The sequence below is a fragment of the Carcharodon carcharias genome, chromosome 30, assembly GCF_017639515.1.
Source record: "Carcharodon carcharias isolate sCarCar2 chromosome 30, sCarCar2.pri, whole genome shotgun sequence".
Classification (NCBI taxonomy): Eukaryota; Metazoa; Chordata; class Chondrichthyes; order Lamniformes; family Lamnidae; genus Carcharodon; species Carcharodon carcharias.
In genome coordinates, this window is record NC_054496.1 from 31,230,599 (window position 1) to 31,255,098 (window position 24,500).

Consider the following 24,500-nt stretch of genomic DNA (forward strand, 5'->3'; position numbering starts at 1 on the left):
GTGGCACTACCGATTGGGGCGCTCTTCCAGGTGGCTCCTCATGTGGAAGCCCTAGTCGGACAACTGGCTTGCCTCGCAATGTCCAACATTCAAGTCTGGAATGGACTATTTTGTTGCAATGAGAACACACCAGCTTTCGGGAATTCCTCTTTTGGGCTGTAGTGGGTTGGGGGGGTGGGGGGGAGTCTTTCCAATCTAGGACGCCCTGCTTATCTTTCCAATGTTCATGGATGTAGTTTGGAAGGGGTCTGCCTGAGTCTCCAGGCCTATGGGTGAGAGCATAGCTGCCTCCTCCCCTGGCTGTGAGGATTCTCAGCTCCTCTAGGCATATTCGCCGGCTGGAGGATAGGAAACTTTTTAAATCCTCCAAGAGCACAACTCACGACAGGCCCCTCATGGATGCATGAGATTCTTAGGGGTCTTATCCATTGGTCGAACGTGTTTTGTTTCAGCTGTACAAACTTGATGTAGGTTTGTGTGGGCTTCATATGAGCATTCTGGGATTGTTGGTGATGTGCCTCCAGGACTAACTTTTACACACTTAGGATGGCCACATTGGTTTGTTCCTAATTTAGGGACACTTCAGAAGGCAGCATTGAGCAGACCTCTTGGGCTCTTCCAGACAGCTGCCCTTGAATCAAAAATGTTCAGATATCTGAGGGCCATTTTAGCTCTCCTGCTATTTTCTCAAAGGCGGTAAAACAAAAAGAATCCACTTCGCTATTTTCAAATTTGGGATAGAATCTCACCTGCTTGAGGGTCCCAGAGAGTGTTCTGGGTTAGGGGGATAAGGGATGCTACAGGGTAGAGAGACATTTTCTCTTGCCGCTTCCAATTGTCTGGCCTCTCTCTCCCTTTGAGCTGCTAGCTCCATTTCCAATTTTCAGAGCTGGAATTCTCTTTCTCTCTCTCTTTCCTAAGCTTCCCTTCCTCTCTCTCCTTTTCCCCTTTCTCTCTGTCTTTCTTATTCCTTCTCTCTTTCATGAGCTTCTCTCTCTCTCTCTCTTTCCCACTCCTGAAATTGTAGCTGCAATTTAAGCTTTCCCAGCTCAAAATGGGCTTGGGGAGGGGATTCAAACTCATGATTGATCTTCAACTAAACCACTCTGCTGGTAACATGAGATACAAATGTTCTAACAATGACTGGGTCAGTTCATTTACCTGATTTTGCTGGGCAATTTTAACTGTACCTCCCTAGCTACAGCTTTCAATTTTTCTGTGCTAAGGGCCACCAAAATTTCACTGTTTAATTCCCTTGCTGAACAAACATCTGGGCACCAAAAGTTGCCATTTTTTAATGTTAGGGAAAAGTAATTTGCTGTAGTAAGTTACTTGCATTTTAAAATTTGTCCCGGCCATGGGTTTTCCTATCAGCTTCCAATTAGCTCTTTTATATCAAATTTGGCTCAACTCTTAACTTGGACTCTGGTCAAATTCAAATGAGGTTTTTCCTGGACTTGAGCTCCTAATTTCTGTTATGGACAGGAGGGGGTTAAACTTAAACAGCCCTGATTTCTCCTCTTGCCACCCATCCATAAACAGAAAGGCGTTTTTGATTTTTGATTTCCCCTTTTTCAAGTGATGGAGTAATTTCACCAAGCCCTCAGTTTTGGAGTGACCCAATCCTCACCTTAATAACCCCACAGCAAACACGGGTAAAATCAGAGGGTTACTTTATTTTACACACACTCGAAACATGGGAGGAGCTGCTGCTACATAACCCCAGTACATTCACACAACAAAAGAGGGATAAGGAAAGGAGGTACAGGGCAAAGTCCACAAACAAAATAAGAAATATTGTTTCACACGATTCCACAGTCCAGAATCAAAAGTCCAATGGTATGTACCTTCAGAGAGGTTAGTCAGTTTAAACTGATTGGGTGATCCACTTTTCCAGTAGAGCTGACTTCCACGATTCTAGAAACACATAGAGATGAATCGGTCTTGCAGTTGGCACTGGTACCAAAGTTCAGACGTTTCAGTAGAAAAACAGTGCAGATGAGGGCCAGGCAATTTAAAACCTAGATAGAGCTCTGTTTCTGCTGCTGCTCTGTTAATGGAAGGTGGCAAACACAGGCAGGCTGCTGGCCTGGAGTTCGGTTTTCTCTTCTGAGGTTAAACTGCAATTAGAAACAGAATTGAAAAGACGTATAATGTTATAGATCATGATCGGAGGGCTCTATGGTCAATTCCAGCCCCACTTCTCCACAGGTTGCAACAACAGTTTAAATCTTTAATTGGCCCACAAAAGTGGCTAATTGTTTACCTTTGATATTGTTTTCCCAGGATAAAAAAAATCCAGCCAGGCTTATTTCAGTAAGCACAAAATGATCAATTTATTATGAAACAAACTACTTATTAAAACAAGTTAATAAACTGGTTAACATACAAGTTGTAGTTTAGAAGGGTAACAATTTTCCTGTTGTTAAAAAATAACAAATGTTCAAACTCCCATACACTCACACAAACACAAAACAGGACAAACCAAATATAATCCTCTGCAAAGGCTGAAGTATGGGAAAGTTTCTTTTAAAAGGATAAAATTCAAAGAGATCTCAACTCTGTTGATATAACAGAAGTCTGTCCACAATAGATCTGGAAGTTCATTCAGACAGATTATTTGGTAAGACTGTCCTTGATGACTCTTAATTATCACAACTTTGTGAATTTTCAAAAAAAAGGATGTTATCCTGATGAGGAGTTTCTGAGGATGGTTTAACATAAAGGTATGGCAGAGAGAGAGAGGGGAAGATAGAGTCTTTTTCTTGCAGCTTGCTTCTAAGGCACACCCACTCACTCTCCAACTGAGAGTGTTTTTTAAAGACTGACATGTTCAAAGAGTACTTCTCTTAGGCCAGGTGTTTTTAACCAATTAGCAAGAATCTTTATCCTGGCAACAGCAGTTATTTGTTAACTTAGATATACAAAATATCTCCTCCCTTTCAAGGTGTTCCTCACTAGACATTTATTTTGACCTGTGGTTCCTTGAAGAGTGACATATTAAAAACTCGAATTAATATGGCAAACTTTTAAAAATAACTCAGGAGGGAGAATGTCCGAAATTCAATGTCCTTCCAATTTTCCAAAAATGGGTTCCTCACAACAATTAAAGCAAGTCAAACAGCTCAAGCCTCAGTCATGTGACAGGAAAGTTTCAGGTTGAGCCATTCAGCTGACGAGGCCACTTGTGAAAACCCATTGTGTTTTGAGCAGGTAACTGTAGGACCGTTAACAGGTGAGGAATCCCAATAGTTGTGCCATTGCCCAGGGCTGGCTAGAGGAGAAGGTTTCATCTACTAATCATCTGTGTTGGCTTGGCTGGAATGTTTATACAATGCAAGAAGTGTTAAATTCCAGGAGTTTTGATGAATTAGCCTTTGTCCACTTGGAAGCTGCATAGAAACTACCAGAATGACAATCATTCAGTCAGCTGTAGCTATTTTATCAGTCTGACCATTTGTCCTTTGTTTTAAAAAACAGAATTTAAACAAGAGAGTATAGAAGGGAAACAAATTTATTTTAGATTTTGTTTCCTCATGCCTCCTCTGCGAAACATTAGTTTTATATAAAGATTGATAATGTGATCAAAAATATTACTGTGTTTTCAAAGTAAATCTGGAGTGAAGGTGATAATGATCTCTTGGAGAAACAGTGCCACATGATCTAAAGGCTTGTTCCTCTTTCAGTTACAGGAATATCTGAGAACACAAGTCGATCGCTCGCTGAACTTCGGACTCAAATTTCACAGCTGAAGGAGAGTAAGTTTCATAACCATCAGAGAGACCTTTAATTTTCAAGTATTCACACAGGAAACTATCAGAATATTGAAACAGGAATCAGGTGGATTGATCATACTGTACTGCTACTTATCACTGGCTCTAGATAGTAAACACTTCTGTCCCTGGTGTGAACACATAAATGAATGATTTCTCTTATTTCTCTGCTCCTGGATGGGAGCTCTGATGGCACAGTGGGCAGTATCCCTGTCCCTGAGCTAGAAGCTCCTGGTTTGAGTGCCACTTCATGACTTGATGGCCATGGAATGCGCATTCATAACATGGCAAAACAGCTGGATTATCAACCCGCAAATCCTACCAACTCAACCGTGACAGGTGATAAGAGCATGAGAGACTCCTGATCAGACATGCTTTTTTTTATTTATTCATGGGATGTGGGCTTCGCTGGCTGGGCCAGCATTTATTGCCCATCCTGAGTTACCCTTGAGAAAGTGGTGGTGAGCTGCCTCCTTGAACCGCTGCAGTCCATGTGGTGTAGGTACATCCACAGTGCTGTTAGGAAGGGAGTTCCAGGATTTTGACCCTGCGACAGTGAAGGAATGGTGACATATTTCCAAGTCAGGATGGTGAGTGACTTGGAGGGGAACTTCCAGGTGGTGGTGTTCCCATCTATCTGTTGCCCTTGTCCTTCTAGATGGTAGTGGTCATGGGTTTGGAAGGTGCTGTTTAAGGAGCCTTGGCGAGTTGCTGCAGTGCATCTTGTAGATGGTACACACTGCTGCTACTGTGTGTCAGTGGTGGAGGGAATGAATGTTTGTGGATGTGATGCCAATCAAGTGGGCTGCTTTGTACTGGACGGTGTCGAGCTTCTTCAGTGTTGTGCAGAACGATGCCCCTCAAGCTGTAGCCTCTGGCTTCAGGCTAGTGACCTGCATCTCTAGACATGGAAAGTTTTCTAAGTCTAAGTTTGAGTATTGTTGGAAAAAGACATTTTGTTGAAGCTTTGCTTCTTGCACTCATCAGGAAGCTGTTGCTTCCCCTGACATTGGTATTCTTGCAATTGCCCTGATGAATGCAAGATGAAAAGCTTCAACAAAATGTCTTTTTTCAGCAAGACTGAAGTTCTGTCCTACCAAACGACTATAAGTCTAAGTTTGCTTAGTTCTGCTCCTTGGGCACCTAACCAGTTCCCTGACTGAAAAAATGGGGGAAAGGTTGGGGGAAAGGAGGAACTACAGAGCTCCTCTGCCTGGAACATACACAGGCATTGCAATCACAATCATCTGAAGTGGCGAAGGTGGGGATCTGCACCTTTTGCCTGAGGTTTCTCTGTGAATACCTGTTAAATGCCCATTTTTGGGGGAGGGGGTTTTGAAAGGTGATGCCTAGATCCTCAGAGGCCAGACAGCAAGCTCATGTGTTCAGACACTACCTGATCCCACAGGGGCACATCAGGCCCTTTGTCCCTTTTTAGACAGCAGACACAAGGGGTTGAATTTTCCTTGTCGTGGGCCTGGAGGCAAAACTGGGAGAAAAATTGGAAAATATTGCATTGCTGATGTCTCTAACCCAACCCCACCTCTGAGTGATATTGCCAAACACGGGATGTGACCAGCATCAGATACTTGCCTGACAGTGAACGGTGGCTATCAGGCTCGATTAAGTGGCTATGTGGCAATTTTGTGACACTGCCACAATGGCGCTTGTTGATGCTGAAGACTGGCAGTAATCCAGAGGTGGCCTCCTGCAACACATTTGGGAAAATAACTGTGCTGTTGGTCTGCAGCAGGGCCTAGTCTTTCTGGCCCCACTGCTGGGTGCCCACCACTGGCCAGGATCAGGGTCTTGCTAAGGACAGAATTCAGTAATACAGACAGGGTCCAGTCAGGTGATGCACGCAGCCATTTCATTCTGCCTGACTGGTGCGATGTCAGGGTGTCTCCCACCTCTCACCAACTATCTCACGTAGATTTCACTGGAGTCTCCAGGAATTGAAAATTAATCACCAGGACATCATTGTGAATGACCATGGAGAAAATTCAGTTCTGCTATTAAGAAAGTTGTGCTACTTGAATTTTCTTTTAGACAACTGATCCATGCTGATGTTTATGATCCACTCAAGACTCCTCCCAGTCATATTTCATCTCCCTCTCTCAACATATCCTCTATTCATTTTTCTCACATGTCCTTATCTATGGTAGCCTCATCTATTCTTGTGTTGGCAAGGTCTGCATTCTAGACACACTAGTTTTGGATATCTGCACAAGTGGAAACATCTTCTCTAAGTCTATGCTATCCAGCCCTTTCTTAATTTTAAAGATCTCTACTGGGTCACCTCTCAAATATCTCTTCTCTTGAGACAAAGGCCCCAAAATGTTCAGTGTTCCCTGATATGATCTTTCTCACACATTCTACATTGCATCCATGTCTTTTTGAAATATAGAGATCAGAACTGTTCATTGATTTTGGATGAGACACTACCCTGGATAATTTAAATGAGACATCAGGGCCTCACACTGAGCTCCCCACAGGAGATTTCCTCTCAGTTTGTGCTCCACCCAACCTGAGAACACCCTCAGTTAAAATTGATCACTCTATTTATCTGAGGTTAGGTCCAACTAAGCAGAGGGTTAGTCCTGTTTAAAGGGGTAGATTATGAGGACAGGCTGGTACCAGAGAAAACCAAACTGGTTCAGCAATGCCCTTGAGGCAACAGGAACCTGCCAGCCTTCCCATCCCAGTCTGGCTTCAATCACCCTTAGTCCTTTCTGATGTGCATTAGCAAGACATTCAGTTATAAAATTACACTTTAGTAACAATAAGAAAAGTTCTGATTGGAACTTTGTAATTAGGGCAAGATCTTATCCAAATTAAACCTGCAGAGTCTTCCTCACCAAGATGTGGGATCCAGATTGCTGATCAACTTCACTCAATGTGTCCTGCTCACCAGCAGGACTGACAAACCAGAGGTGGAATTAGGGGTATACGGTTTAGTGAGAATGGACCTGTGAGTCCTCATCATTGGCTGTTAGCCTAACAAAGTCACATGGTTTTAGATCATGGATGAGCAAGAGTATCTCCCACTGATATAGCTGCCATTAATCCTTCAAGTGATGATTCAGCATTCCTCCATGCTGGACAGGACTGGGAGATAGGACTGAGGAAACCAAGTGCACAGAATATATGTGAGTGGGAATTTCAATACCCACTACCTGCCCTAACTCCGCGGTATGGCCAATGACTGAGCTCATCATATTCTGAGTGACAGGGCTGCTAGAATGGACTTGCAACAGGTGAGGAAACAATCATGAAGTCAGAGTCAATCTGACCTCATCTTCACCAACTTACTCTTCAAAGACTTCTCTGTCAACCGTAACATTTGTACAAGTTAACACTCTACAGCCCGAGAGAAAACAAAGTCCCATGTGCACTGTGAGGACACCCTCTGTTATAGAGTCGATCTTCAGACAACTCAGGTCATGAATTTATGAGTTCAGTCTCTCAGGTGGTTTCCTGATCCTTGCGGAAAGTCGTAGCCCCACGAGCTCCGATTCTTTTGCAGGAAACACATTCTCTGGAACCGTATTAACATCAGGTACCTCATTAGGCACATGCAGTTCAGTATCTTCCACTCCAACTGAGACATCAGGCATGTCTGTCTTTGGTTGAGTAACCCCAACAGGAACCATTGGTTCAACAATTGTTACAGGTGAAACAATATCTTGTTGGGTGATCTCTCTTTTTCTTGAATGATCCACATGCTTACAGGTGATCTGGTCCTCCACTTCCACATGGTACAACAATGGTCCAGTTACAGAACTGACTTTACCAGATAACCACTTTGGTCCTCTGCCGAAATTCCTTACATATATTGTTTCTCCGGTAGTAAACTGCTGCTCATAACTATGCAAATCATGAGTCTATTTTTGTTTCCCTTGGCTTTTCTCCATCTTCTCCAAGTGGAGAAGTATTAGGCTTAGTCCTGTCCGATGATGGCACCTCATCAGTAATTCTGAATCCCCTTTCTACGAGTCTTCTTTTTACCATAGAATTTAGTCTTGGCTTTCATTTTGACTTCACTGTTGGCCAAACTACTTTCAGGCGAAATCTCAACATGCTTTGGTCCAGTAGTTGAGTTACCCATGACTTCATTATGGACTCGCATCTTGGAAAGTTACATGACTTTTCCTTTCAAGGCCTCCTTAGCTTCATTCAGCTGATTCTTCAGCTCTCTGCTAGACAGCTAGTTTCACAGAGCTGGAACTGCCTTGGAGTTTATCCAGACTCCTGTTTCCTGGCTGAATCCAGCTCCCAGGGAGAGTTGCCTTCTCTTTGGGGTCTCTTGTTCCTTTCAGTAGAGTTGTCCTCTTTCTGGTGTCTCTTGTTCCCTTCGGTAGAGTTGCCCTCTCCCTGGGGGTCTTGTTCTCTTTGACAGAGTTGCCCCCTCTCTGAGGTCTCTTCTAATTTTCTGTCCATAGCCATTTTTCTTGTACTCCCCTGTTTAAATGTATTGCTGCCTTTTAGAACAGTGATGGTTTTTTATCTCAGGCTGTCTCTGCAGCTGTCGGCTTTTCTGTGCTGTGTTTCCAGCACTTTTTGTGTTTTGGTGGGATTCCCGCGATCATGAGTTTTCTCTTTTAACTTAGTAAAACCTCGTTCCTATTTGGAAAAAAAAATTCTTCTCCCTTTCCTAGGCGAGTCTGCAGGTTTTTTCTTGTTTCTAAATTCCATAGGTTCTTTTGATTTTGGATGTCCGGCCCTTTGCGAGACCCAATGGCCCTTATGGTCCAATCGGGGCTGCTTTTGTTTAAATTTAAAACTATAGCACTTCTTTCTGCTCTGATAGCCCTTTTATTTTTAACTTGCAAGTTGTGTGCCAGTTTTTCTAACCTGCTGAGCCTATGGGGCTGCTGCTTATTCTACAATGGCAGTACAGATTCTCTTTCTTTTTCTAACCTGCTGAGCCTATGGGGCTGCTGCTTATTCTATAATGGAAGTACAGATTCTCTTTCTTTTTCTAACCTGCTGAGCCTATGGGGCTGCTGCTTATTCTACAATGGAAGTACAGATTCTCTTTCTTTTTCTAACCTGCTGAGCCTATGGGGCTGCTGCTTATTCTACAATGGAAGTACAGATTCTCTTTCTTTTTCTAACCTGCTGAGCCTATGGGGCTGCTGCTTATTCTACAATGGAAGTACAGATTCTCTTTCTTTTAAGTTTTGCTCAGTTGTCTTGTATATTCTCAATCAGGGGTCTTGCAATTTTGATACTTTTTTAAATGTTGGGAGTGCTTCAGGCAATTTCTCAGCCATTTGGTTCAGGGCCCGTTTTATCTTTAACTTAAGGCAACAGCATACCTGGTCAGTATATCTTCCTTTCTTTTTAATTATCTTAAACACGCACACTTGCCGGGTGAGGGACAGCACCGGATCTGATCCCATCCTCGTCACCAGTTTGTTATAGAGTCAATCTTCAGACAACTTTTATTAGTGGAAACAATTGATTTTATTTACAGACAGCAGCAGCAACTTACACGTGTGCATCAAACTGCATAACTAAAGAAGAACTCTCCACCAGATGTTCTCCTTGCTGCCAACACATTGGTTTACACAGATCATGTGATCTTACAACACAGGATAATTCTTAAAGCTACAGTCATAAGTTTCCCATTATTACTACATCCTCCATTGCAAAGTATGGCATGTCACCAGGCTAAATAGGACAGACAAAGGGTAAATCTGGCACTTTGTATTTGTGAAGTTCTGTGGGCCACCAGAAGCCACAGAATTGTAGATCACCATAGACTGCAAAATCATGGCCCATAACATCCCATATTCATCCGTCATCATGAAGCCAGGAGACCAGCTGTGGTTTAATGGGCAGTGAAGAAGAGTGTGCCGGGAACAGCACCAGGTAATCCTTAGAATCAAGTAACAACATAATGAAGGTATTACCCAGGGCTAACTGTATGCTGAACACCAGGAGAAGTAGCTGTGGAACCTTTAAAAGCTGCGGTGTTTAAGAAAGCGATGCTGAAGATGCATGTTAGATGGAGGACTTTTAATGCTTGAGGTTGAAAGAGTAAAAACAATAATGGTAAATATGTCCTTGTATAATGATATCTTTGCACTCCTGTAATTTAGTTTGCATGCAGCACCTTGGAAAGAGCCTTTGTTTCAATAGTAGCAATCCTCCTTCAGGGTCAAAAGGAGCTGGGTTCAAACCGGACTCCAGACACTCCCACCGAGTGGAGACCAAAATCTGGATTTTCAATACTGGGTTGACAGTACAAACTGGGCTGAAAGTAAACAAGAAACACCTCAGCTATTCCTTCCTAAAGGGAGGCTCAAAATTAATTGAATCATGCTGAGCCTATTGTACAAGTACCAAAGGGTTCAGTATGGTGGCTGGTTAGCATGCTCATTTGCATTGACCCCATATTATTAAATGTACCACGCCAGGCATCCAGGACGTGTGCTTGAAATGTGAATTTTATATTTTACATTTGCAAAAAGACGGCCTGACAATTTTACACAAGACATCAGGGATTGCCTGACCATCGCTTTTACCCTTTCCCAACTGCCTATCATCCTTGGAAAAACTCAGCAGGTAGGGCAGCATCGGCGGAGAAGAAAAGAGTTGACGTTTCGAGTCCTCATGACCCTTCAACAGAACTTGAGTTCGAGTCCAAGAAAGAGTTGAAATATAAGCTGGTTTAAGGTGTGTGGTGGGGGGCGGAGAGAGAGAGAGAGAGGTGGGGGTGGGTGGGTGTGGTTGTAGGGACAAACAAGCAGTGATAGAAGCAGATCATCAAATGATGTCAACAACAATAGTACAAAAGAACACATAGGTGTTAAAGTTAAAGTTGGTGATATTATCTAAACGAATGTGCTAATTAAGAATGGATGGTAGGGCACTCAAGGTATAGCTCTAGTGGGGGTGTGTTTTTTTTAAATAATGGAAATAGGTGGGAAAAGGAAAATCTTTATAATTTATTGGGAAAAAAAAAGGAAGGGGGAAACAGAAAGGGGGTGGGGATGGGGGAGGGAGCTCACAACCTAAAGTTGTTGAATTCAATATTCAGTCCAGAAGGCTGTAAAGTGCCTAGTCGGAAGATGAGGTGCTGTTCCTCCAGTTTGCGTTGGGCTTCACTGGAACAATGCAGCAAGCCAAGGACAGACATGTGGGCAAGAGAGCAGGGTGGAGTGTTAAAATGACAAGCGACAGGGAGGTTTGGGTCATTCTTGCGGACAGACTGCAGGTATTCTGCAAAGCGGTCGCCCAGTTTACGTTTGGTCTCTCCAATGTAGAGGAGACCACATTGGGAGCAACGAATGCAGTAGACTAAGTTGGGGGAAATGCAAGTGAAATGCTGCTTCACTTGAAAGGAGTGTTTGGGTCCTTGGACGGTGAGGAGAGAGGAAGTGAAGGGGCAGGTGTTGCATCTTTTACGTGGGCATGGGGTGGTGCCATAGGAGGGGGTTGAGGAGTAGGGGGTGATGGAGGAGTGGACCAGGGTGTCCCGGAGGGAGCGATCCCTACGGAATGCCAATAGGGGGGGTGAAGGGAAGATGTGTTTGGTGGTGGCATCATGCTGGAGTTGGCGGAAATGGCGGAGGATGATCCTTTGAATGCGGAGGCTGGTGGGGTGATAAGTGAGGACAAGGGGGACCCTATCATGTTTCTGGGAGGGAGGAGAAGGCGTGAGGGCGGATGCGCGGAAGATGGGCCGGACACGGTTGAGGGCCCTGTCAACGACCGTGGGTGGAAAACCTCGGTTAAGGAAGAAGGAGGACATGTCAGAGGAACTGTTTTTAAAGGTAGCATCATCGGAACAGATGCGACGGAGGCGAAGGAACTGAGAGAATGGGATGGAGTCCTTACAGGAAGCGGGGTGTGAGGAGCTGTAGTCGAGGTAGCTGTGGGAGTCGGTGGGTTTGTAATGGATATTGGTGGACAGTCTATCACCAGAGATTGAGACAGAGAGGTCAAGGAAGGGAAGGGAAGTGTCAGAGATGGACCACATGAAAATGATGGAGGGGTGGAGATTGGAAGCAAAATTAATAAATTTTTCCAAGTCCCGACGAGAGCATGAAGCGGCACCGAAGTAATCATTGATGTACCGGAGAAAGAGTTGTGGAAGGGGGACGGAGTAGGACTGGAACAAGGAATGTTCCACATACCCCATAAAGAGACAGGCATAGCTGGGGCCCATGCGGGTACCCATAGCCACACCTTTTATTTGGAGGAAGTGAGAGGAGTTGAAGGAGAAATTGTTCAGCGTGAGAACAAGTTCAGCCAGACGGAGGAGAGTAGTGGTGGATGGGGATTGTTCGGGCCTCTGTTCGAGGAAGAAGCTAAGGGCCCTCAGACCATCCTGGTGGGGGATGGAGGTGTAGAGGGATTGGACGTCCATGGTGAAGAGGAAGCGGTTGGGGCCAGGGAACTGGAAATTGTTAATGTGACGTAAGGTGTCAGAGGAATCACGGATGTAGGTGGGAAGGGACTGGACAAGGGGAGAGAGAAGGGAGTCAAGATAACGAGAAATTAGTTCTGTGGGGCAGGAGCAAGCTGAGACGATCGGTCTACCGGGGCAGTTCTGTTTGTGGATTTTGGGTAGGAGATAGAAGCGGGCCGTCTGAGGTTGGGCGACTATCAGGTTGGAAGCTGTGGGAGGGAGATCCCCAGAGGAGATGAGGTCAGCGACAGTCCTGGAAACAATGGCTTGATGTTCAGTGGTGGGGTCATGGTCCAGGGAGAGGTAGGAGGAAGTGTCTGCAAGTTGAAGCTCAGCCTCCGTGAGGTAGAGGTCAGTGCACCAGACAACAACAGCACCACCCTTGTCAGCGGGTTTGATGACAATGTCAGGGTTGGACCTGAGAGAATGGAGTGCAGTAAGTTCAGAGAGAGACAGGTTAGAAATGAGTTCTGTGGGGCAGGAGCAAGCTGAGACGATCGGTCTACCGGGGCAGTTCTGTTTGTGGATTTTGGGTGATGCTACCTTCAAAAACAGTTCCTCTGACATGTCCTCCTTCTTCCTTAACCGAGGTTTTCCACCCACGGTCGTTGACAGGGCCCTCAACCGTGTCCGGCCCATCTCCCGCGCATCCGCCCTCACGCCTTCTCCTACCTCCCAGAAACATGATAGGGTCCCCCTTGTCCTCACTTATCACCCCACCAGCCTCCGCATTCAAAGGATCATCCTCCGCCATTTCCGCCAACTCCAGCATGATGCCACCACCAAACACATCTTCCATTCACCCCCCACTATCGGCATTCCATAGGGATTGCTCCCTCCGGGACACCCTGGTCCACTCCTCCATCATCCCCTACTCCTCAACCCCCTCCTATGGCACCACCCCATGCCCACGCAAAAGATGCAACACCTGCCCCTTCACTTCCTCTCTCCTCACCGTCCAAGGAACCAAACACTCCTTTCAAGTGAAGCAGCATTTCACTTGCATTTCCCCCAACTTAGTCTACTGCATTCGTTGCTCCCAATGTGGTCTCCTCTACATTGGAGAGACCAAACGTAAACTGGGCGACCGCTTTGCAGAATACCTGCAGTCTGTCCGCAAGAATGACCCAAACCTCCCTGTCGCTTGTCATTTTAACACTCCACCCTGCTCTCTTGCCCACATGTCTGTCCTTGGCTTGCTGCATTGTTCCAGTGAAGCCCAACGCAAACTGGAGGAACAGCACCTCATCTTCCGACTAGGCACTTTACAGCCTTCTGGACTGAATATTGAATTCAACAACTTTAGGTTGTGAGCTCCCGCCCCCATCCCCACCCCCTTTCTGTTTCCCCCTTCCTTTTTTTTTCCCAATAAATTATAAAGATTTTCCTTTTCCCACCTATTTCCATTATTTAAAAAAAACACACCCCCACTAGAGCTATACCTTGAGTGCCCTACCATCCATTCTTAATTAGCACATTCGTTTAGATAATATCACCAACTTCAACTTTAACACCTATGTGTTCTTTTGTACTATTGTTGTTGACATCATTTGATGATCTGCTTCTATCACTGCTTGTTTGTCCCTACAACCACACCCACCCCCCCCCCCACCTCTCTCTCTCTCTTTCTCTCTCCGCCCCCCACACACACACCTTAAACCAGCTTATACTTCAACTCTTTCTTGGACTCGAACTCAAGTTCTGTTGAAGGGTCATGAGGACTCGAAACGTCAACTCTTTTCTTCTCCGCCGATGCTGCCAGACCTGCTGAGTTTTTCCAGGTAATTCTGTTTTTGTTTTTGTTTTGGATTTCCAGCATCCACAGTTTTTTTGTTTTTATTTTTGCCTCCCATCCTTCCCCTACTACCACTCCTTCCCTGACTGTGCCTACCCCTACCTCTTCCACTATGTTTCCCACTGATTATCCTCCCGGCCAAGAGTCTCCCCTCCCCCTTTCCCGACCAGAACCCCCTTCCCTGACTGCATGCCCTCCCTGAATGACTCTGAATGACCTCTGCAATGTCGAACCGAGCTTGGTGCTTCCTGAGACTGACGAGTTGCCTCTGGAACTGTAACTAGGGCCTACGGTTCACTGTAACTAACCATTAGGTTGGGCAGTCTGATTTCCCAGCCACAGTGTGCGTTGCAACAGGATTGTGTCTGTTTCAATCAAGATCCAATTATAAGATCCTGGAGTGTGAGACTCTGGGTGGGATTTTCCAGCCCCACCCACTACTGGGATCATCTGGTCCCATCGAGACTCAATGTACTTTTGGCTGGGCCACCAAATCTCTCACAGCGGGTCCCATTGAACCTGACCTGGGGCAAGACACTTGATCTGTAACCAGTATCTTTACAATGCTGGGTAAACCTTGGTGAATAAGTAGATTTTTCTTTTGTGAGGTACTGGAATGTACCTGCTGGTTCTAATATTTATTTAAATTTCTTCACAGATCTATGTTATTCCCGGTGTCCTGGCCAGTGGAGGAAGTTCGAGCAACACTGCTATTACTTTTCAACAAACAAAAAAACTTGGGCAGATGCCCAGAAAGCCTGTGCATCAATGGACGCCAATCTTGTTGTCATTAACAAAGCTGAGGAACAGGTAGGAGAGTATTACATTTTCAAATGCACCAACAGCTGTTAACTTTGCAGCATGTTCAGAACCAGAAGGGCAGGGACATAAGAACACAAGAAATAGGGGCAGGATTAGACAATATAGTCCCTCAACCTGGCCCACATTCAAAATGATCATGGCTGATCATCAGCCTTAACTTCACTATCCTGCTCGCTCCCAAACATCCCTCTATTCCCTGAGAGGTTCAAAATCTGTCTATCCCAGCCATAAATATATGCAAGGAAGGAGAATCTATAATCCTATGAGGTAGATAATTCCAAATAATCACAATCCTCTGGTTGGAATACTGTTGGAAACCTCATCCTGCCCGTGGATGAGATTTCATAAAAAATCCAAAGGCTGCTTGGCTGATTTGCCCACCTGCCAACCGTAAGGCTGGACAGGCAGTGAAAAATTGCTTTTAATTAATTAACGAAGGGCCTTAATAGACCTCTTAATTGTCGACGGGCGTGCTGCTGACTCTCTTGTGCACCTGCCGACTGAAATGTCATAGCACACTATTTTACACCCGATTAGGTTGGTTGGGTGTCCGCCCGCCCACGGGAAGTAAAATCTTACCCAAAGTCTTTCTGAACATATACATTTAGGGAGTATCAAGCCTTTTTAAAAACATTCTGCTTTTTTATTCTTACTACCAAAGTGAATAAGCTCACACCTTTTGTGTCTTCCTTACAGCTTGCTTTCCCAGCTAGCTTTGTATCATCAGAAAACTTGGATACGAGACTCTGATTCTCTTTGTCTAAGATAGATTGTGAATAGGTGACGCCCCAGTATTGATCTTTGTGACTTTCCACCCGATATAACCTCACAACTTGAAATGTCCCATTTATCCTTACTCCACATTTCCTCTCCATGAGCAAATCCTCCATCCATGCTAATATATTACCCTCAACTCTGAGAGTCCTTTTCTTGCCTTTTGTGTAGCTCCTTATTGAATGCTTTTTGCAAATCCAGGTATACTCCAACAAGTGGTTTCCCCTTTATCGATTCTACTAATTACATCCTCGAAGCACTCTGATGAATTTGTCAAACATGATTTCCTCTTTGTAAAACCATGTTGACTCTGTCCGATCATGCTATGATCTTCTGAGTGCATTATTAACACTTCTTTAACAATAGATTCCAGCATTTTCCCAACAACTGATGTCAGGCTTACTGGCCTGTAGTTCCCTACTTTTTTTTCTCCCTCCTTTCTTGGATAAGGGTGTTACATTTGCTAACTTCCAATATACTAGGACCATTCCAGAATCTAGGGAATTTCGTAAAATCATAACCACTTCATGTCCCATAACCATAACTGTCCCGGCAGCTACCCCTTTTAAAACCTCAGGATTATGCTTCATATGGACCTTATTTGCTGACGCTCTATTACCATTAAACTCTCTGTCCCTTCCTGCTCCACTCTGCTCATCTTTACCCATATCGCCACACTGCTGTTGCATCTCAATGTTTCTTTTCAGATTTCTATATCTCTCTTCATCTGACTCCTCCCACCGACCCCCCTCCCCTCACACACCCTCTTTTAGTTTTAAGCCCTATCTGTAGCCCTAGTTTTTTTGATTTGCCAGGACACTGATCCCAGCTAAGTTTAAGTGGAGCCTATCCTAACAGAACAGCTTCCTCTTTCCCCAATACTGCTGCCAGTGGCCCATGACTCAAAACCTCTACTTTCCACACCACTCTTTGAGCTATGTGATTATTTCTCTAATCTGATTGATCCTATGCCAATTGGTGCGTGGCTCAGGTAATAATCCAGAGATTATAACCTTTGAGATTTTGCATTTTAGTTTGGATCTTAACTCTACAGCTCAACCGAGTATCATTCCTAGTTCTACCTATATTGTTGGTTCCTATGCGGATTATGACACCTGGATCTTCACCTCCCACTCCAGGTTGTTTGGCAGCTGTCAGCATCCCAGGAAGGGAACACATGCTTTGAAACTTTTGGTTGTGGGTCTAAAGTACAGTGTCTATACCTTCACTATAATGTCCCTATTACCACCCCTATTCCAAACCTGCAAGCTCCACCATCTGGAAGAACAAGGGCAGCAGACACATGGGAACACCATCGCCTACAAGTACCCCCCAACCCACTCACCATTCGGACTCGGAAGTATATCTCCATTCCTTCACTGTCACTCGGTCAAAATCCTGGAACTCCCTCCCTAACAGCACTGTGGGTGTACCTACACCACAGGGACTGCAGTGATTCAAGAAGGCAGCTCACCACCACTTTCTCAAGGGCAATTAGAGATGAGCAATAAATGCTGGCCCAGCCAGCGACGCCCACATCCCATGAAAAAATAAAACAAAAAACCCACTTTTCTTTTCACCACTCCATTTTATTGGCTTCCTGCAACTTAGTGCTTTGGTTAGTTTGCCCATCCACATAAAATCCTCCATCACTACATCCTGAATCTACATATCTACGTACTTGCCTCTCTTACAGTCACACCCTCCTTTTCCCTAAAGTTCTACTTAACCTAAGGGACCTCCAGGGAAAAAAGTGTCCACATGATTCTCCTCCTTCCTGATGCCCTGCAATGCTTGTAATTCAGATTCCAGTTCAACAAGTTCCTCCAGTTCCTCATAACATTTAAGAAGTATTTGGATGTGCACTTGCGATGCCATGGCATACAAGGTTAAGGGCCTAGTGCTGGAAAATGGAATTAGAATTCTTAGGTATTTGGTTGACCAGCACAGACTCGATGGGCCGAAGGGACTTTTTCTGTGCTTTTGACCTCTATGACATTATGACTCTAGGTCTGCGCCATAGTCGCTTGAGCCACAAATGCTTAATGCTGATACTGTTGCCTGGGAACATAATGTGCTCCACAAACTGCCACATGCTGCAGTTACCAAACACCACCTGCCCTACCATCTCTATCTAGTCTTATTTGTTTACTTGATTGGTTAATTGGTTACTAATTTAGTAAAGCAATAACAAGGTACAAACTCTTGATTTAGAGACAAAAGTAAAACACTCACCAGGTGCTGCAGGTGAAGCACCAAATTCACACTTGAATCAAATTCCCAACTTGAGCACTCTGTGAAGTACACTATTCACTGATCATTCTATGCTTCAGAGACAAAGGCCATTCTGCCCTCGCTCCTGTGCTGATACTAGTTGTTCAACAGGACCTATCTGCCATAAATATATTTCCCCCTTTTTCTTTTATGTTCCAGTTCAATTACTTCTTTAATCGCTTTTTAATTCATGATGTAATGTCTGAACAGCCTATATCTTTGCGGTTCCATTAGTGATCCTAGTTTCTGCTGCTTTAGAATGAACATATTGTGCTTCAACCCTCTGGGGAGTGTGTATGCAGCTGCACAATCCCATCTGATCAGAGTCACACAACGTTTGCACATTTAAGGAGCAATAACCTTCCTTCGTGAGTATCCCAGGGGTTATTGATAAACATCACTGCATCCATGTGGACAGACAATGATTCCCCTTATTGAGGAGACAACAATACTTTGGGGGACTCCTGCCCTAGCCATAGCCGCAGCTAACTGCTGAAGGACCTGTAACTGAGCTAACATCGGATGTCCCTGTGGATATCTATAAGGATATAAACTTTGAGGATTGGTATGCCTTCACTGTCACAGTAGTGCAATATATGTGTGACTCACTGTCCCAGTAGAGCAGTGTGTGTGTGACTCACTGTCCCAGTAGTGTAGTGCCTGATTCACTGTCCCAGCAGCACCATGTGTGACTCACTGTCCCAGCAGCACAGTGTGTGACTCACTGTCCCAGCAGCACAATGTGTGACTCACTGTCCCAGCAGCACAGTGTGTGACTCACTGTCCCAGCAGCACAATGTGTGACTCACTGTCCCAGCAGCACAGTGTGTGACTCACTGTCCCAGCAGCACAGTGCCTGATTCACTGTCCCAGCAGCACAGTGTGTGACTCACTGTCCCAGCAGCACAGTGCCTGATTCACTGTCCCAGCAGCACAGTGTGTGACTCACTGTCCCAGCAGCACAGTGCCTGATTCACTGTCCCAGCAGCACAGTGCCTGATTCACTGTCCCAGCAGCACAGTGTATGACTCACTGTCCCAGCAGCACAGTGTGTGACTCACTGTCCCAGCAGCGCAATGTGTGACTCACTGTCCCAGCAGCACAGTGTGTGACTCACTGTCCTAGCAGTGCGCTGTGTGACTCACTGTCCCAGCAGCACAGTGTGTGACTCACTGTCCCAGCGGCGCAATGTGTGACTCACTGTCCCAGCGGCGCAATGTGTGACTCACTGTCCCAGCAGCACAGTGTGTGACTCACTGTCCCAGTAGCACAGTGTGTGACTCACTGTCCCAGCAGTGCGGTGTGTGACTCACTGTCCCAGTAGCACAATGCATGACTCACTGTCCCAGTGGCGCAATGTGTGACTCACTGTCCCAGCAGTGCGGTGTGTGACTCACTGTCCCAGCGGCGCAATGTGTGATTCACTGTCCCAGTGGCGCAGTGTGTGACTCAATGTCCCAGCAGTGCGGTGTTTGACTCACTATCCCAGCAGCACAGTGTGTGACTCACTGTCCCAGCAGTGCGGTGTGTGACTCACTGTCCCAGCAGCACAGTGTGTGACTCACTATCCCAGCAGCACAGTGTGTGACTCACTGTCCCAGCAGTGCGGTGTGTGACTCACTGTCCCAGCAGCACAGTGTGTGACTCACTGTCCCAGCAGCACAGTATGTGACTCACTGTCCCAGCAGCACAGTGTGTGACTCACTGTCCCAGCAGCGCAGTGTGTGACTCACTGTCCCAGCAGTGCAGTGTGTGACTCACTGTCCCAGCAGAACAGTGTGTGACTCACTGTCCCAGCAGCACAATGCGTGACTCATTGTCCCAGCAGCACAATGGGTGACTTACTGTCCCAGCAGTGCAGTGTGTGACTCACTGGTCAATGGACATTGATATCCCCCACCCAGAGTACATTCTGTTCTATTGCCACCCTCACTGCTTCCACCAAGTGGTGTTCAACATGGAGGAGTGTCGATCATCAGCTGAGTGGTATGCAGCGGTGTTGGGGAAGTCGTTAGGTGGTAATCAGAATTTGGTTTCCTTACCCATGCTTGACCTGATATCATGAGAATTAATGCAGTCCAAAGTTAACGTTGAGGATTCCAAAGGCAACTCCCTCCCAACTCTATACCACTGTACCGCCACTTCCGGTGGGACAGGACATACCCAGGGATGGTGATGGTGGCGTCTGGGACATTGTCTGTAAATTTTAATTCCTGAGCATGACTATGTCAGGCTGTTGCTTGATTAGTCTGTGAGACAGCTTTCCCAATTTTGGCACCAACCCCCAGATGTTAGGAAGGAGGACTTTGCAGGCTCGACAGATCCGGGTCTGCCATTCTCGCTTCCAGTGGCTAGGTCGGTGCCAGTTAGCCCATTGGCTTTGTTTCTTATTGACTTCTCTGTAGCAATTTGATACAATTAGAGTGGCTTGCTAGGCATTTCAGAGTCAACCACCTACTTGGGGCTTGGACACGTATAGATAAGGACAGCAGATTTCCTTCCCTAAAGGCCATTAGTGAACCAGCTGGATTTTTAATGACAATTGATAGTAGTTTCATGTTCACCATTACTGAGATTAGCTTCATATTCCAGATTTATTAATTGAATTTAAATTCCACCAGCTACCATGGTGGGATTTGAACCCATGTCCCCAGAGCATTAGTCTGGGCCTCTAGGTTAGTATAATAAACATAAAATACTGCAGATACTGGAAATCTGAAAGAAAAACAGAAAATGCTGGAGGAACTCAGCTGGTCTGTCAGTATCTGTGGGGAAAGAAACAAAGTTAACATTTTGAGTCCAACATAACTCTTCTTTAGAACACTGGATGACCAGTCAAGTGACATTACCACTCTGCCATCACTTCCATGGTGAGACCTCAAAACTCAGCCAAAAGGCTAGAAAATGAGCAAAGCTAAAACTGTATTCATCTCACATTTCAGTGCGGAGGAAAGCTGGTTTGAAATCAATGGGTTAAGGACTCAGACAGAAGATTTCCAGAGTAGTGAGTTTGTCACTAATATTGCCTACAATCTTTGTAGTCCCATATACTGTAAAAACACCTTTATTTACATGACAGATAGTCGTAGGAACCTGGCTTATAGACAAACATTACTGGATTGAACTCAGTGATTCGATCTCTGAAGGTGACTGGCGCTGGGTGGATGGAACAGATTATAATTCCTCTATAAAGTAAGTTCCCTTTTCAGTTGCACATTTTAGACAATATCTGAGACATTGAAAATTAAACAAAAAGCTGGGTTTGTTTTTAAGCTTCAGATTCAGATGTTTGGCTGAACAGGAGAAACGGGTTTGAGACAAAGGAGACAAATTGGACTCAGCAGCAACTTTCAATTGGGCACTATGAAATCCCTTCAGGTTCCAAAAGAAGGCACAAACTATTTACAGGATAATTGCTGAAATATTTGTTCTGGGTGTTGTTACGGAAGTATAATAATTTTCATAATATTTTTCTGGTTTGTTGTGAAGTAGGTTTAAGGGTATGAAGATAGATGGTTCTGTCTGTGTGATTAAGTTACATTTGGAGTCAGGTAGACTGCAAGCTTGAAATTATCAAAAGAAGCTAGGGGTTGAAATGTGCTCGAAATGCTGATGAGTAAACATGGATGCTGTCTTAGCATATAAGGTGCGAAGGGAGTTTGCAATTCTAGATAAGTGAAGGGATTGTTTGGATTTCAAAGGGCTGTTAGTCTGTTTGCAAATAGCCAGATAAGCAAGGGTAAGGAGTGTATTTATTTTTCCCAAAGGTACTGAAAATATTGGCAATAGAAAAATGTTTATATTATGGGAAAGGTACAGTTCCAAAGATATTGGGAACAATGGAATTTACATATTAAAGAGAGAGAGAAACATATATAAAGGAGAATGAAAGGCTCTGTTAGGGGCCTTATAAGATTTAACAAGTGTGTGTGAAATAGCCTTGAGGAAGTTTCCAGCCATTTGTGCATAGGTCTGTTGTGTCCATTAGCTGAAGCTGGAGAAAACTTTTTGGAATTCCACTGTCAAGTGGGTACTGTGTTAACTTGCTGGCTTGTTTTTTTTAAAATCTAAAATCTATTTGGATTGTTGCCTTAAAGGGGGTGTATAACTGGGAGTCAGGTTAATTACGGATTTTAGAAGTTGTTATAATATTAAGTAATTGTAGTCTTATGTATGTGCTTGAAATCTTTTATTTTGTTAATAAATATTTTAATTTAATTTCTAAGATCTCTAAAGGTCTTGGTGGACTCATTACTTCTGAATTCAGTGCAGACATCTTCTTGTAACAAATACTAATTGCAAAACCGTTGTGATAGCATGGCCATGTTTCCCTTGTATATTTGGTTCACCTGACACACATCATCTGCCACAACTTAACAGTGTTGCTACAATTCTATGAATTTGCAGTGTTCTTCCATACTTGCTAAAAGTTTCAGTAGTTTAGAAGAAGTGATCTGACTGGTGCTGAAGTACGTTTTAGTGACTTAAAGGCTTATCCACAAACAAGTTAAATACAAACATAGGTGTGGCCTAGGAGGGCTTCCTCTTGGCATTAATCATGACTGGGAGAATGAGCAGGGTCTACACAGAACATGACAAGCTTCAAGAAGAGGGTGGAGGGGGATAAGAGCTCTCAGCGGGAGACCATAATGACAGAGGGACTTTCTGGAGCAGATGTGTTATTGGACTGGTTTTAAGGATGCTCTAATACCCTGGAAGCCCCATTGTACACTGGTATGCAGAGCCATGATGACAGCATTTTGAGCTCCTGCTGCCGCACTAAGACATTGAGTGGTTGGTACCTGTGTTGTAATGGATTCTGTATCCTGATGGGCTCTACAGGTTCGATGATGGAGGTGAATTCCCAACCTTTGTTGGAAAAGATGGGCTCCAATCTCTGCACAAAGCCCTGTGCCAAGTTGGTTCCGTACTCTTTCATGCTCCTCAACATTGAATGCAGGCTTTCTGTCAGTATTTCCAATGCACTGAGCACCTCGGTGTGTATACCATCAGCCTTATTTGGTAGTCTGGTACATTGAAGTCCTCCTCTGAATCCTCTCTAAAAGAAGTGGAGTGTGAGCTGGCATCTGTGCTCTCCATTCTCCCTGATCTGACTGCAATGAACTTTTAGCCAGTGCCTCAACAAGTACAGATCCCATTTCTGTCCTATTTTCTAAATTACAAATAAGTGTCAGACTCTGAGCTGGTGGTTGTGAATGTAAGATCTCGTGACAGTGTACCATCATCTTCACTGTCTTCCTGCTCTTCCACCACTGCCTGGGTGGATTACAGTATCGTAAATGGAAACTGAACAAGTGCTGTGCTTGAGTTGAGGGGAAAGGAGAAAGTAAGAAGCAGATGTTGACACCATTTGGTTTCTGATTCAAAGAGACTGTGGAAAGATAGATGAAGGACTGAGAATGCAGATATCCTCATCTTCAATGTCTTTAAACCCCCTGCTGGTCTCAGTCTCAGCGATGGCCCTTACAGCATGCATCACCTTCTCATTGAAGGTTAGATGTTGCAACTGTGCCTCTCCCCCTCCATTTATTTCTTGCTGCCTACCATTGGCTGCAAGTGAGAGGGAAGGGTTTCAGCAACATGTTACGGTGCTGTAGTTGTAATGGTTGAATAGCTGTCATCTGTACAGGCTGTAAAATTTAAGTGTAAGATTCGCTACATTTCTAAGTATGTGAGGGAAAGTTGATGCACATGAATGTTAGGTATTAATTCTGTTTGACAGAGGTTATTGTTAGGTGATTGATGAGGGTGCGAGGTTGTGTTGAATTGAGCATTGGGCGAGGTTAGTGTTGCACTTAGTAAGATTTGGCATTTGAAGATGCATTCACTGACCTTGAACACTTGAGTGATATCATTAAACTTCTTGCATCCAGGTTATTGGGGCTGTACCCCTGTCATTGGTTATCTCTTCCCACTGCCTTCTAATCCTGTATCTGGAGGTCCTCCCGCCCCAAACTTTCTGCTCCTCAGAGGGCACAGGACACCTCTTCTTCTTTTCACCTCCTCCGAGATGACCTCAGGTGCCATGTCCAATAACCTGGGTGCACAATTTTTTTTATTCTTTCATAGGATGTAAGAGTTGCTGGCAAGGCCAGCATTTGTTGCCCGCCCCTAACTACACTGAGAAGGTCATGGTGAGCTGCCTTCTTTGAACCTTGGAAGTCCATGTGCTATAGAAATACCTACAGTGCTGCTGGGACCAGAGTTCCAGGATTTTGATCCCAGGACAGTGAAGGAACAGAGACATAATTCCACATCAGGATAGTCTGTGAATTGCAGAGGAACTTGCAGGTGGTGGTGTTCCCATGCATCTGCTGCCCTTGTCTTTCTAGGTGGTAATGAGCAGGAATTTGGAAGGTGCTGTCAAAGGAGCCGTGATGGATTTCTGCAATGGACATTGTATATAGTACACACTGCAGCCATGGCCGTTGGTGGTGGAGGGAGTGAATGTTTAACTTGGTGGGTGGGGTGCCAAGCAAGCGGGCTGCTTTGACCTGGATATGGTCAAGCTCCTTGAGTCCTGTTGGAGCTATACTCATCCAGGCAAGTGGAAACTATCCCTTCATATTCATGACTTGTGCTTTGTGGACAGGATTTGGGGAGTCAGGAGGTGATCTGC

At 44.8% G+C, this 24,500-nt stretch overlaps 1 protein-coding gene across 1 annotated transcript in view; it reads left to right on the top strand.

Moving 5' to 3' along the window:
• LOC121271374 (C-type lectin domain family 4 member A-like) overlaps nucleotides 1-24,500 on the top strand; it is a 144,003-nt gene that overhangs the window by 111,186 nt on the left and 8,317 nt on the right. The window contains exons 3-4 of the mRNA XM_041177345.1: nucleotides 3,687-3,758; nucleotides 14,649-14,800. Coding sequence (XP_041033279.1) covers nucleotides 3,687-3,758; nucleotides 14,649-14,800 — 224 coding nt within the window. The remainder of the gene's footprint in view (nucleotides 1-3,686; nucleotides 3,759-14,648; nucleotides 14,801-24,500) is intronic.